The following is a 16,143-nucleotide window of genomic DNA, read 5'->3' as shown; positions in this document are numbered from 1 at the left end:
TGTAGCCAAATCTAGGGTGAGGGGAAATTGCCTGGCAGCCATCTTGTATATCTAACTTTTGAACTTATTTGTATGCAAAGTGGTGCATAATGAACTATTATTGTTAAAGCATTTATAACAGCTTATGAATTTTTTGAGGGTATTTGAAGAGACAAGGAATGGAACACGTCATTAAAAAATTTCAGTAGGTTTGGCATTTTCATACATCTACCCCCTCACTCCGCAGCTTCAAATTGTTGCAGGGCTTTTTAATTCCATGACCTACATAGTTACTGGACGTGAATAAGTCTTAATATAAGTGAAAATTAGAAGAGGCCAATCGAAAACTTGATGATTATTTTATTATTTGGAAAAAGAATCCAGTCTTTTCAATTATTTTTTAAATAAAAAGCCAACGTAACAGGGAAAATTTATTGAATAAATAACATTCACACAATTGTAGAAATACGGAAAAATTGTGTAACATAAAAAAACATTGCATCTTAGTTAATTGTAATAGTTAATAAAATGTTTTACCTAAAAAAAACATAATAGATTACTAACATGTGCTTTAATAATAACCTTTAAAATTTATTTCATTGCATTGAATAGAAAGGCACAGGATTTTTTAACACTTTTTTTAACGATTTTTTAGGACACACGTACATAATATTAATAAATAAATAATAATATATAATTGCACTACCCAGTAATTAAAACTAAGAATAATAACTGTGCACCAAGTTTGGGGGTACTATTGATATAATACATTTACCAACTCCATTTATAGAATCAAGCGTAATCTATACCAGCACTTTGTTGAATCCTACAAATTATAGTAGCATTTAGTGATTTGTCTTATATGTTGTATTGTTCTAGTTTTTATTTTATTTTATGTTAGTGTTACATGTTTTACTAATATTGTTTCATATTTAATTTATCGGTTTAACATTATTCCATGCTTTAAAAACTTTGTGTGTAATTTTCGATAGCTTACTTTATATATTCTCTTCCTACAATCCATGTAAAAGCCAAGCTGAAAAACCAAAGGAAATAAAATATAATTTTTCTTAACCCAAGGGTGAAATTTCATGTTGCATAATATTATATAGAATGTCCGGCAGAAACTTTAAGAGATGATAGAAGTAAAAAAGCTAAAAACATCATTTTATTTTCCACACAAACAATTCAACATTTTTACCCGAAAACTACATTAAAATTTCGAAAAAAGATTTATCTTGTTTCAAAGTCAGTGTACTTGTCCCCGGACAACTTGCATAATTTAGACTAACAGGCCTTTTAACCATTGCACATCAGATATTAACCACTTCCATCAGGTGGAGAGAGTTTTGACTATTACTCTCAACGATTTATTAGGGTATTAACTTTGAAAATGCCGAGCTCACATAACCTAATTCCTCTGTAGCTTGCCGAGGTAAAATCCCACGAACGGACAGTATCATTTTCAGATTGCCAATTCGAAATGCCGGCGCTCAACAGATACAAATTTTTCATATTCAATGGGTACTTTTGGCGAAGTTAAGAAGGACAAACATTTCTGTGCTACGAATAGCCTGAGAATATTTAAATTCCTCCTACGTACTTTCATCATTATAAGCGGAAAGTATTGCAGTGAAATAATGGAATTGAACACGCAGATCTGGATGCAAACCCAATCCATTTGTCCACTATGCTACTAACTGATCAACAAGCTAAAACAATCATGGGCTAACAAAAAATAGGCTTGTTAATCATTCAAATACATAGTATGTATTCATAGTTACAAATGTTATCTCCCATTTAAATTATTATCATTAACCTTCTCCTTCTCCCTGCCCTTCCCCATCTTCTTTCTGTTGTTGTTGTTTTTCCCACCTGGCGGTCAGAATTGGTTTTCTATTAAACCCGAGGAGGGATCCTTGAGGAACTTCAAGAACGTTTTCCTCTTCGTGTTTGCCAGACTTAAGCTCTTCCAAAATCGCTATATTTTCAGGATCTTTCGGTGCAACCTCATCTAAAAAAAAAAAAAATTGGAAATTAACTAAAACTATACTATGTACCATATATAATAGAAACAAGGGGATGAGCCACAAAACATTATCAGAATAAAACCGCACGCACAACACGTTTCGCCCAAATCGCCCATACTACTGCAAATCGCATATACGCACAGCGGAGCCCGGCATTAGTTTCTACCTACACACCAAACACAAAATTTTCATTGGCTCTGCCGCTTCCATAGTCCATGCTGTTTGTTCGTAGCTCAGCTACCAAAATTCTTGGTGGCCATTCTTGAATTTAATTTGCCATACAAACTTTGAGGAACCAATGACGATAATAGAAAAGATATAATTCCATTATTAGTGTTTTACTTAATTTAAAAACTAACTAACAATGTGGCGAATGCCCAGTTTTGTTCTAAAAAGTGTTTTGTAAAAAGGAAGTGAAATAAACTATTATTACTTAATTCAGCTACATTCCGTCGGATTTTTATAGATAGAATTTGTCTGCCGTCACCCCTCAAGATTTCCTTTACGCCCCCTAATTTTCTTTGAGCCTTCTACTGCAAGCCTCCAGCGCCCACAAGGGGGCGTTATCTCCCACTCTGAGAAAGACAGATCTATACTATGAATGATTATTTTAAATACATCAATACTTTATACAAAAATTTACTAACCTATCAGTTCAGTGACGTTTTCCTCTGTTTTTACGGGTTTCACAAATTTCATCAAAGACCTTTCAATCAGGAAATTTACATACTTGACAAATTTTTTGCCATCAAATTCTGCAATTGAATTTCCTTGATTAAAAGGTGCCAATTTATCTCGTTCCTTATCACTTTTTGAAAAATGATTTCGCAGAAGATGAATGATACTTTGGGAAGCTGTCTCTTCCCAGTTCTAAAAATCAATATAAATACGTCAAATAAAACATCGTCAATTCAATATTGTAATGAACTACAAAACAGGATGTTTTCTTCTACACAACTTAAATGATATCGGTAACCAGATAACTCATTAAAATGACAATTCAACACACCATGTAAAAAGTGATATAAAGTCATGAAAAGTGATGAAACAAAATAATAATAATAATAAATTCTTTATTCCAGGATGTGGGGAGGTTAGTGCAATCCCACACATCCCATAGATGAGATAAGTACAAATAATATTTACATAGAGTAACATAAATAAAATAAATAAAAAGAGATTAAAAAATTAAAAATGAAATTAAGTTAAAGCAGAGAAGCACGGGAATCCATCGGATCTAAGATTTTGGGAGCAAGTATCTTTCTCCAATGGTCTTCAATGCTCGATCCTGAAGTCAGACGGGATTCTATGATAATAGTGTTTCTGGAATGGTTTATCCTTTCCCTCAGTCCTGCAATCCTGGTTCTTAACAGAGCTGTAAATCCTGGAACTCGCCCTTCTGTTAACATCGAGGAGGCACTGCAGTGCCTGGGGAGTCCGAACATCAATCGGTAAGCGTTATTATATTGAACCCGAAGCCTTTCCATTGTTCTTTTCTTGAAATTAGCCCAGAGCTCGCATGTGTACAGGGTGGTGCAAAAGGCTAAGAAGAGCGTCCTTTTCACTCGTGGACTACAGAGCCGGAATCTTCTACTGAGCATGTTACATTTTATACTCAGTACACGCCTCTGCCTGTCAATATCTTCATCATCCGTTAACTTGTTGTTGATGATATGTCCTAGATATTTTGTGGTTTCTACTGTTTTCAGAATCTCACCATTCAAAAAGACTGGGGGAATGTTTTTTGGGCCTTCCCCGTGTTTTATGACCAACAGTGCTGTTTTTTTCGCATTATAGATCATGTTGGTTTCGTGAGCAAATTCCTCACAGATTTTCAGGAGAATTCTTAATCCCCGTATTGACGGTGCCATCAGAACCATATCATCTGCGTAGCTCATATTGTTAACACATAGACCTCCGATGTGGCAGCCCACTCCAGCATTGTTTAACCTGTGGGTTAATTCGTCCATGTATAAGTTGAACAGTACTGGGGACATACATCCACCCTGTCTGACCCCGCTTTTCAAGAAATAGGGTTCTGAGAATCCATCTTTCCACTTTACAAGGTTTTCCTGTTGACGATGCCATGATTCGAGAATTCTAACCACTTTCCATGGTATCCCTCTTTCCTTTAGTTTTTTCCATAGTAGGGGGTGGGAAACTCTGTCGAATGCCTTACTAAGATCCAAAAAGCATGCGTAAGTTGTTGTTTTTCTTTTCCTGTAGTATTCCAGCGTCCGTTTTACGCAGAATATGGCTGAGTCCGTGGAGCATTCTGTTTTGAAACCCATCTGATTGTCTTTCGTTTTCAATTGGGGTCCGACTTGGTCTAAGAGAACTCGTTCAAATATTCTGGCGGTCGCTGTGGCGATGGATATCGGTCTGTAATTTTCCTGTAAAGTTATGTCTGTCAGTTTAGATTTTACTATCGGTATTATGATTGTCTTTGTCATGTCTTTGGGTAGATAACCACTCTTTATGATATCGGTAAACAATGTTGCCAGTAGTTTCAGAATCGCTACCCCTGCATGTTTGACGTGTTCGATACTTAGGCCGTCATGTCCTGCTGATGTTCCGGATTTCATGTTTTTAATGGCGGTTTTCACCATTTTTGCAGTGACTATGGGGTCAATATCATCATAGGCGTTCAAATGCGTTTCGTTTGAGGAGATGGTCGGCGTAGTAGTCGCGAAATGTTTTTTGAAAATATTGGCAATTACTTCATGATTTGTTTCTCCGTTTATGTTGCACGAAACTTTGGAACGCATGTTCAACATTTTATTAGACTTGTTCCAAAATGATTTGAAGTCCCGATTATCTAAGTCCGCTGCTATTTTATCCATCTGGAGTTGTGTCGAATTCTTTTGGCATTGTTTTAGAGCTGTTTTGAAGGCGGCACGCTTTGTCCTTCTATCCTCCGCGATGGGACAATTGTGCGGTCTCCCATTATCAATCCAGGTGAGCATCGCTTGTCTTGATTTTTCGTATTTGTCTGCGACAAATTCATTCCATCCAAAAACTTGCTTATATTTTGGTGTAGTAGTATTTCTAAATATACTAGCGGCACTGTCTCGTAATGCTTGTACTATACATCCGTAGAGGTGTTTTATTTTGGCACGTTCAGGGTTGCCACCGTCCTCAAGAGATGTATTTTTTGGGTTGATTTTAGCTAGATAAGTTTGCGAACATGAGTTGTAAATTCCGATATCACGTATATTTTTCGGATTCCATAATGCTGGATCCCTTAATATAGATGAAAATACTTCCGATGTTACTATTCCATTCGTATTTAAAGTTATTTCGAGGGGTCGGTGGTCAGTCCAATCAACATCGTAATGTATTTTCATATCGATAATTTGTTTGTAAATATTTTTTGTAACTAGACAGTGGTCTAACCACCTGGTAGTACTATGCGCGTCACTGACGTATGTGTAAGAATTCTCAGATAAAATTTCGGTGTCGGCACAAATGTATTCGAATTCTTGACAAAAAGATTTTAGCTCTATTCCAAAGAGTGAGTCGGGATTAGCGTTGAAGTCTCCGATAATAATTGAATTGATATAATCTTTGTCATCAATGATCGTTTGTAAGGAGGCCAGGCAGTTGGTAAACTCCACAAAGTTGTCAGTTAAGCAAGTCGGCATATAGATCGTGAAGATGGTTAAATTTTCAGTATTTAGACTCACCTCGATTCCGGCCATACGACAATTGTCCATCGGGATTGTGGTAACCCTTAAGTTTTGCTTGTAAATTATCCCCACTCCGCCGTACGGCCGACCTAGTAGGGGACCGTTAGTTATATTGACGGCAGAGGTGCCCAAGCTATTGAAATGCGGGTGAATATTAGATAAAAATTCAATCTCGGTTGGGAGTAGCCACGTTTCTTGGACTAGTATAATGTCATATGATTCGCAGAGATCGTGAATAAATTTTTCGGAGCTACGGACCGATCTGCAGTTAATCGAAATAATTCTTAATTTATCGGTTGTCATTTTGATTTTTGGTTGATGTACGCGATTCTATATATTTACGGAATACAATTCCTTCCGGCCATAGTTCTTCCACCAGGTATTTCGGCCCTTCAGTTGCTTTTACAGAAAGTTTAAAGGTGTTAAATGGCGTGGGACGGTAAGGCTTAATTTTTTCGATCTTAGTATTTTCGAGACCATTATCTGCAAGGTAGGTCTTTACGTCGTCCTCGGTAGTTTCCAATGTAAACCGTGAAATATAAATTGACGTAATTAAATCTGCCGACTTCAGTGTCGTTGAGGTTGCTTTTCCTCTCAAGTTGCGTTTGGGTTTTCTAGTTACTAATGTAAATCCTTTCTCATCTTCCGCAGGAGGCCGAGGCCGCGGACCGCGGTCACGCGATACCTGTTTATTATTTTGTTTTAAAGCGTGTGCGAAGTTCATTCCCGGCTGCACTGGACTATTTGTAGTGTGTTCGTTCATTGTCTTTGTGTGTGTGGTTGACACTGTATTACTAGAATCAGTCGATAAGCAGGATGCGCCGCCCGTCGGTATTTGTTTACTATCTGAAAATCGTGACTTACCCACAATTGAGTGGTTAATAATTACTTCCGAATTCCCAGTTAAATCACTTTGTTTGTTTGGGACCTGAATATTTGCAATTTGTTCTCTTATTAGTGCCAGTTCTTGTTTTATGTCTTCATTTTTTGTGGTCGATGAATCTTTTAGTTTTTTTTAACTAGATTAAATAGGTTACATACGTTAGGTTTAGATGTTACTTTTATTTCATCATTTTTAATTACTTTATATCACTTTTTAACGGTGTGTTGAGTTGTCATTTTGACGAGTTATCATGGAACCAATGAAATCAGTTTTAATATTTTACCTGTTGGTCATGATGCAGAATTTGTGGGTCTAAAGCACTCTTAATTAACTGAAAACTTTCATTCTTGGAATCTACCATATCCAACGCATGAAAAATCAGGTGAATACAACCACTTACTTCAATTCCACGCCTAAAAAGAATAAAAAAATTACAGCAGGTGTATATTTTTCAAAATGTATTAAAATGCTATTAAAAGAATTTTTTTACCTTAAAACATCCAGTCGAACTTTTTGAATTATACTAGTTTCCATACTGATCCTTTTAAAAGTATCCTGCAATAAGAAGTGGACTCCTTCACAGGACGTTGGAGGCTTTTCTCGGTATTTTATCATCAGTCGTTTCTGAATCACAATGTACTGCGATTGGAGAACATCTAGTGATTTCTGTAAAAAATTAAATCTATATTATAATAGAAAAATTTAATAAAATTTCACCACCAGTATTATAGGTTTTGAATTTAATTATTAAAATATTATTTTAGACGTTAAAAAATAATAAAATACCAAAGGCATACAGCTGATAGCTCCATTGTTATCTCTCCCTCCTTCTCATAAACAACGTCTATGCATTAGAAAGAGAGGTAATTACCAGTGGCGGTTCGTGGCTTATTTCATCGGGAGTTCAATTGGAAATTAAGAAAGGGAGAAAAAAATTCCCCCATCTGTAAATCGTATGGATGTTTTCCATAATTTATATACATTTTTCCCTAGATCTAAAGGGATTTCATAATATCACTGCATCTGAAATTGGTGATCTAGCAAGATACAATATGGCTATTCATTAAGGCATCTGTGGCTAATTAATAATAATGTCGTAGTTTATAAAACGGTGTTTTAAATACGAAAATCACAATTTACGTAAAAAAAACTGTTAGTTATTTTTATATAAAAACTGTTTTTTATACATAAAAATGCTATCTACATCTTCAGTAATCAACTTATTCAATAATTAAGAGCATATAGCACGATAATCAAAGAAAAAAAACTGTTTATCATGCAAAATACTATATTCTGTACAAATCAAATCTCATCGTTGCTGCGCAGCTAACAGATTCCTGAGATTTGCACGCTTGCTTGGATTACCGCTAAAGCGCCGCTAGTGTGTTTTGTATAAACTACTAGTGGACCCAGCAATGCTTCGCTATTGCTAATGTCTTTCTCGGGCGTCTCCGACTTCTCCCACCATTCGCTACTGTATACCACAATGTTACTGTTATTAAACTACATTACATTTACTTTAATTAGACTCCGTAGCTCATTCCGGTGCATAGTATTGCGTTAATTATTTCTTGGGCATCAAGTACTTATTCTTATCGAGTTTTACGAGCACAAACATACACAAGCGAATTTTTGGTGACCGGATAAATCATCAAAATGATAATTCATCACATCTTTAAAAAGTTATATAAAGTCATGGAAAGTGATGAAACAAAAACATTATTAACCTTTCCGGGAGTAAGTTACGTAATGTTGGCCATGCTCTGGGGAGTGAGTTTTTTTTACATAAATAAAAAATATATTTTTTGATTAAATTTTATAATAGTATGCTAAATAAATAACAGCCGATATATCTGTCGATAATGATGTAAAATGTTTAAAATTGGCGTAAAGTTACAGGAATATGCCCATAGATGGCAATACGATGCATATTTACAAAATATGCATCGAATATGAATATGCGACTCCTGTCGTCCATAGCGTCCATACTCCTTTAGCGAAAGTGTGTACCGTCGTTCATTAGCGTCCATACTCCCGGAAAAGTTAACTGGGTTAAGTAGGTTAGGTTAGGTTAGGTTTAATTTTTTTGGTAAATTTTGGATAGGGCCTGACACGCTTATTACGAATAATTTTTAGAAAAAAACTTTATATTCGCCTTAATTACTATAAAAGAAAACTTTTTGCATTTCGGGCGGCGGAAAATTATGCATTTTGATTTTCAATTGCATAAAACCAAAATTCACTTCGCGAATCGATGTGGCGACAACGCGACGCCATTAGGAACGCACTGTTATGTTGGTATCACTGATGCATTAACAAGAGCTAAATACGACCGTTGCTATCTTCGTGGGATGCCGAGGTTTGTGTAATATGGTTTGTGATACAAAGGAAAGTGCCCCTTAATAACGCCTGCTCGCGTCAAGGCAAGAAAAACATCCCAGTTTTCAACTAGTTTACCGGCTACGCTAGGTTTGTGTAACATGGTTTGTGATACAAATCAATGTATCAGGGATACCAACATAACAGTGACGTACCTAATGGCAGCTGATTGCCGCCGCATCGATTCGCGAAGTGAATTTTGGTTAACGCAATTGAAAATTTAAATTCATAATTTTCCGCCGCCCGAAATGCAAAAAGTTTTCTTTTATAGTAATTAAGGCGAATATAAAGTTTTTTTCTAAAAAATATTCGTAATAAGCGTGTCAGGCCCTATCCAAAAATTACCTTTTTTTTTTTCATCGTTTCTAATGACTTTATATCACTTTTTAAAGGTGTGTTGAATTGTCACTGTGTTGAGTTATCATGGAACCGAATTTTTATTTATTGAGATTTCTTAGATCAGAATGTACCAGAGTCGCTGAATTCATAAACCACATGTGGGATTCATTTTATACTCGCTCTCGGGCAATATTAATATGGACGAGTGGATTTTTTAGTTCAGAATTCAATAGCACGCGTTTTAAAATGTGGTCAAATTACAATACCTACAAGTTTGTTTTATTTTATTATTTTTTTAATGAGAGTTCACCACACAAGCGTACTTTAGAGAAAACCGCCACTGGTAACAACACAGCTCACATCGGCAGGACCATAAAAATAGTGCTAATTAATACAAAATGTGCATTTTAGACATACAATTTCACAACCTCTGCTTCACTCAAATTCCGCCGCAAGTGAATATGTCTCTCTATAGATTGCAAAAAAAACTGGATTATATCACTCGGGATTCCCCCGTAAAGTTCTATCTTAATAGATTTGTTTTCTTCTTCTGTATGCGTGTTGGATTTTTTCTTGAAGTGTAATTTAAGGCGCTCCACCAGCTCCGATATAATGACACTCATTAATACGACTCCATCACTCTGAATCCTGTAGCGTTGAGACGATTTGGCAGATATTATTGTCACAGGATAATCGCACTGATTCAAATTTTCAAACGCTATTGCTGCATTAGATCCACCAACTTCAGTAAAAGTAGCTGAATCAAAATCTGCAGAATAAATATAAAAAAATGTATGTCATAATCATTCGGTGAATCACTTGCATGATTAATATAAATGATTGCCTTCAATATGGATACCTTTAAAAAGATCCATCAGTTCTACCGGTGGCTTATCGGTGGACAATGTTATTTTGTATTTAGATTCCTTCAGAGGTCGAACCGGGTGACTAACAAGTTTCAATGGCAATCGTACTCTTTTATTCAAGACACGTAAATTCCTCAGAGAATTAATGAACAGCACGACAACAACCACCTCCAGATTGGCTATCGGCAGTTCATTCCCGATATAAACATCAGTCTTTGTTCGCATTTCATCCAGGATTATGGTAAATGCTTGATTTGGATCCGAACAAACAAGCGGAGACTGGGCGATGAATGTCACTTGTATCGATTGTATGTCATTTTTATTCAATGGTTTTATCACTAATTCTACTGAACACTTGAAACATTCGTTGACTATTTCATCTTCAGCATCTTCAATGATCCTTCTGTGTTCACTCGCTTCTAAATTACGAGAAACATTGATGTAAAAGGGTAACTCCCTCTCCGCCGACTTGTTGATAAGATTTATTTCTGAAAAAAAAAACAAAGCAATTAATAAAATTGGTGCAAAAATAAATATTTTTTAATACACAGATATTAATTACAGTGTCCGGAAACTCGAAGTTGAAAACTAGTGATTCTCCATCACGTTTGTGGTCGATTTTGTGGTTTTGATTTGTGATTTCGTTTTCAAGTAAATCGACTCCATCACTCTGAATGTAAAAGTGCAAAGATGGAATTTTTCACTTTTCACCTTTCAGGGGTGTTCTAGGACATCATTTCAAATTGTGGAGAGTTTATAGGTGAATTTATGATTTTATTTAAATGGCCAAATTACAAAATTATATGGAAGATTGGAGTCGAGTTCAAATTTGAAAAAAAATCGGTCACTAGGGGGTTTAATGTCAATGCGTCAAAGCGTAGTCTCGGCTCCAAAAGTTTTTTAGGTTCTCTATGTGATGTAGACTCACCAGCTCCCCAATTGTGCTAAGAGTTTCCGGACACCGTGTATAATAATATTGTAACATTTGCTAACAGTGTCACTGAACATTTCTCCCTCTTCCTGTATCAACTATAAGTAGAGAGGTGCATAAATGAGAAAATAATATATTTTCTACCCGGTGAGCGAGCTGTCATTGCTACTGAAGGACTTATGTTAAAATTACTATTTATTTACCTCCAGCGTCATATTGACTGTTGATAACATTTTGAATACTTTCTAATTCCTCTTGCGCCTTATCAAAATCAATTTCTGCTTCAACCAACGGCGGTGCAGTGAATAACTCTGGCTCCGTTCCCAAGAAGAGACATTTTACTTCTCCGTTATCAGACAACATGACTATAGAGCCAGGTAGGTAGGCGAAGAATCCGCGACAAACCGTGAGCGGCATAAATGTCAACTGGCACGACCATAACAGAGTTGTTTGCTCGTATATTAGCAGAGTTGATGTTTCTGATACGACCATCTGCATCAAACGAGCATTTGGGTCTGGAAAAAAATTCTCAAGTTAGTTAAATACATAGTGGTCTAATCTAATTTATTTTCATACTTAATTTCAATATGAAAGAGATTGCCTTACCATAGTACCAACCCACCAAGTAGGCGTGGCAACACACAGTGTCAAAATCAAATCGTTTCATAAACCTCAAAGTTCCATTGTCATTTATGCAGTACAGAGTTCTTTCTCCCAGCATTACCAAACTGCAAGCATTGCTGGTGGTCTGAAAATGAATAACAATTAAATAAATAAGCTAAAATGACTGCTAAACTGCTCTAAAAATGTAAGAACTTTAACTTTGTACCTGTATCTTTTGAATAGATTTGATATTTTCTCCGATGTTGTATACCCAATCAGCTGTTAACTTCTTCCCAACACTTGTCTTACCTTCTGACTCCGCTGTCTGAGATACATTGTGGAAACTGAAACAGAAAAGAGGGTAATTCTTATTTTTCTTCTAGTGTCCTCTGCTACCAGAGATTGGCTAATATCAAGGCCACTTACCTGTAAGATTCAATCATCCAGTTAGAAGTGCAGGTGATGAAAGAATCTGTGCAATGACTGTACTGGATGGGTCCCGGCAGTAAAGTGTTGGGCATTACGCAACTGAAAGCAGTGACATCTTGCTCAAAGAACATCAGTGCACCATCCAAGCATTGGACGCACATAAAGTCTTTGTCTTTAACTCCTCCGAACCTGTCGATCATTAGATGGTAGGCGGTACGGGGTAGAATGTGATGATATTGCTCGCTTAGAATACTCTGGTCACCTGGTGGAGAAAAATTAATATGGTAATTGACATATGTATACATATTATGTGTATTGGTGCAATAGCCTGCTAAACTGGAGACATCCAACCTAATAAGAATTGCAGGATTTAAGTACATAGGAAGATCTGGCCTCAAATACATATTGAACATTAAAAGAATAGGAAATTGGATAAAATAAAACAGTGACAACACAGAACATTTTTTAAAAAATAGGTTATTTTTGTTGTTTGTTTCTTTGTTCTTCTTCACTTTCCTTTATGTTCTGTTCTGTCACTGTTCTGTTTTGTCATGGAACCATTTCAAACTTACCAAAATCCGCTTGACCCTCCTTCGTCAGTAAAGAAAACACTGATAACTTATTTGGATGTAAAACTGCTATGTAATCCTTTTCAGACCCACTGGAAAAGATAAATGTACATTTCTTTTAATGTGAATACCACACAAGAGTCCAAACTGCTCCCAACCATCCGGAGCCAGTGTGACTATGGCATCCCCAATTGGGGTATATTGTGAGGCTGAAGGTAGTGGAGATGAGAAGGAGATGAGGAGGATGAAGGTGGGGAAGTACCTGGCTATTCAGATCTGGTCTCCAAACACGGGTAAAGCCATTTCAAGCAATTTTTCAATTCAGAATGGTGATCTTACATCAGGGTAATACTGAGAGTAACTTCCACTCTATATATATTATTTTAATTAAATAAATTAAGAAATAACACAACTTAATCAAATAAAATTTACTTTCGCACACCGAACCCCTTCACCACGGAGGCCGTGAAATAAAAATGTTCATTAGACGGAAATTAAAATGGAGAAGAAAATCTATTTAACAATAAACTTTCTAAATGAAGGGATCTTATTAATTTCAACAATGGATATCAAACTAAATTTCAAGGAGCCAATCAATGTACCTGTGTAATAAGTGCTACCAACCTTATGCTTGATGACAATAATAATTACAATAACTTTACAACACGAGAGAGTTTTTTTAAAATCAGGACAAGCCGGCGTGGTTGAGATAGACAAGATTCTTTGTAGTTCATAAATGTGTAAGGATTTTCAATTTTTAGAATTATATATTGATTGTCTGCTTATTAGCACGGAAACTCCAATCAGATTTTGGAAGATATAGTACATACTACATTTAAATGATTCAACAAAGACTCAATGTAATTTTTTAAATCTGTTTCTCATCTCCACTGAACTTCTATTTATCAAGGTCAGAGTTTTACTGCATAGAACATATTAGTATGAACTACAGGGGCTCCATAGGTTACAAGCATGGAACCATGGTAATTATAGCTACATGGTTCTATGAGAAAAAATGCTTTTCAACCTATCCCACCTAACACAGGGCCGACCCCGAAACAAACGGCGCCTGGCGCTAGTATAAACCTCAAGGGTGCTCTGTTACATGTTAGGTTATTATCAGCGCCTTGGCTCCGTGCCAAGTCTGCGCCTGGAGCGAACTGCTCCAATTGTGCCTGCACAGGACCGGCCTTGACCCCACAACACCTTTTTACATAATTCATGTGTTCTGGGCCAGTCCTGTCCAGGCGCAATTGGAGCAGTCCGCTCCGGGCACAGACTTGCCGAAGCTCCAAGGTGCTGATAATAACCTAACACGGCTCCCGGAGGGTTGTATCCCTTGCATGTGTTTTAGTGAAACTTCATGAATTACATTTATTTATTTAAATATTAGAGATAATAAATATAACAGAATTCAAATTATATCAATAAAGGATGTTGAATTTATTTTTCCTTATTATTCAACTCTCCATAAGTTGAGCTTCATAGCTCATGGTTATAGGAGGAGTGTAACAGGTATAATAGAAAACAATGCTTAGTGGGTGACAGTGCCGGCCCTATGCGTGTGTAATCGGATCAGTCCGCTCAGAGCGCCGAATTGTCAAGGCGCTAAGGCGCTGATAACACCTAACAGTCCTAACACATTGCCCTTGAATTTATTTTTCACAAAAACGGTGCTATGTAAACATACAAATCATCCGAATATTATTGATTAGTGATCACCTACATAGGCGTCTACTGGTTTTGACAAGGGGCGTCAAAACTTTACTGTTAATTTTACTTTAGGCTCAGGGCTGGCCCTTGTAGGTGATATGTGAAAACAATATACAATGACTTAAATAACTATATACGGGGATAGCCGCTGACGGATAATACATGCGACAGCCGAGTAGATAAGGTTAAAATTGAACTTACAACACAAGTTTTCCAATATCGACTTGAATAATGGGTTCGTTCAACATGTACTCTAATATAAGGTGCGTAGGCTTATAAGCACCGTGCGGTTTAAAGATTTGAATGAGCCCACTTATATTTCCAATAATTATATTGTCTCCAGCTCCCTCAACGCCGAGTTGAGAAGTTGTAAGTGAATTAGGATTAAATAATTCAGCATCTTCTTCAGAAAGAACCGTCCCACTAGACCACCATTCTTTTGCTTTGAACAGTGACATTATTTATTAATTTATTTTATAAAATTATCACAAAGGAAAATATTGTATTACATGTATTACTAGATTTTTATACTTCAATACTAAATGGACTGTTAAATACCAAAATAATGGTTAAATATCCCTAACGTACGAAATCCGATAGAGCTCGTTGGTGCAAACATATTCACATAAATAAACCATATTCATATTCTGTTTATCGGAAATGTCAAAGTCAAACGACTGAAACGACGATCAATTTCTGTCAAATATTTTCAAAACAAGATACGAACGGCTATAAGCACACAAAGCCCATAAGAGAAACCACTCACAATAAAAAAATCGGTTCCATGATAACTCAACACAGTGACAATTCAACACACTTTTAAAAAGTGATATAAAGTTATTAGAAACGATGAAAAATTTTTTTTTTAACCTAATCTAGCCTAACCTAAACTAAATAACCCAGTAAATAAAGTTTTTGTTTCATCACTTTCCATGACTTTATATAACTTTTTAAAGATGTGTTATAACTCTACTTAAGGGAAGTTAATAATTAATATTATTCAGGTAAAAGATAAGGAGGAACGAGTACAAAAAAAAAGAAGTTACTTAAGTTCGAACACGATTAAAATTTATTTAAAAAAAATGTATAAAGAAGGGTTAGTCTTAATCTAGCTTAATGATAGTTTTAAATTGTAATTCTTAAAATTAATTGTCCTTTTTCTTAATCCTAAATTATTGTTCATTCAATGTCTTAAAAGTTGGGTCACGTTACGAGATAAATATGCAAAAATTGTTCAGGCACTTCCCTTTACGATGATTCTGGAACCGCGTACTCCACGTTCGCACTTATCACTGATACACAAAAAGCGGCAACTTGGGCTGGTTCCGAAGGGCGGAATCAGTTCAGCTTGGGCCACGGCTCCGAAGGGCGGAGTCGGCAGGCAGCGACTTCTGAGAGGGCAGCTTCCTGGGCGGAAGTCTGGCGACCACTCTGGCTTCCTGGGCGGAAGTCTGGCGACCACTCTGGCTTCCTGGGCGGAAGTTCGCGGGGTTACGGGAGAAGCCTCAGTGACCGCTCCAAGGGGGAGGGCAAGAGGTTTCTCGGCGGACGCGAGATGGTGACTCCTGAGAGGCGAGAGCGTGACTGTCAGAGCTGAATCAGTTGTATCCACCCGCGCGATCCGGCGACTGTGGCACGCCTGTGGTGCCGTGCTGGAACTATCGTGGTTCCGCTTTACACCACTTCGGTGCGTCTTCTCGAGTCCGTGGCGCTGGCATCGCCATTCTCACCGC

The 16,143-nt window shown here is 36.7% G+C and overlaps 1 protein-coding gene across 1 annotated transcript; it reads right to left on the bottom strand.

Annotated features, from left to right (window-relative positions):
- Positions 1-641: 641 nt before the first annotated feature.
- On the bottom strand, positions 642-15,082 carry BBS9 (Bardet-Biedl syndrome 9). The gene is made up of 12 exons (XM_089634584.1): positions 14,612-15,082; positions 12,701-12,789; positions 12,126-12,390; positions 11,926-12,043; positions 11,703-11,844; positions 11,300-11,611; positions 10,159-10,653; positions 9,728-10,068; positions 7,072-7,247; positions 6,865-6,994; positions 2,657-2,879; positions 642-1,993 (listed from the first exon to the last, which is right to left on the bottom strand). The coding sequence occupies exons 1-12, from the start codon at positions 14,866-14,868 to the stop codon at positions 1,794-1,796; spliced, it is 2,748 nt and encodes a 915-aa protein (XP_089490710.1). The 5' UTR covers positions 14,869-15,082; the 3' UTR covers positions 642-1,793.
- Positions 15,083-16,143: the final 1,061 nt, after the last annotated feature.

The sequence above is a fragment of the Hesperophylax consimilis genome, chromosome 8, assembly GCF_061612785.1.
Source record: "Hesperophylax consimilis isolate HC1 chromosome 8, BYU_Hcon_1.0, whole genome shotgun sequence".
Taxonomy (NCBI): Eukaryota; Metazoa; Arthropoda; class Insecta; order Trichoptera; family Limnephilidae; genus Hesperophylax; species Hesperophylax consimilis.
The sequence above is the reverse complement of the archived record's forward strand: the minus strand, read 5'-3'. Positions and strand labels throughout refer to the sequence as shown.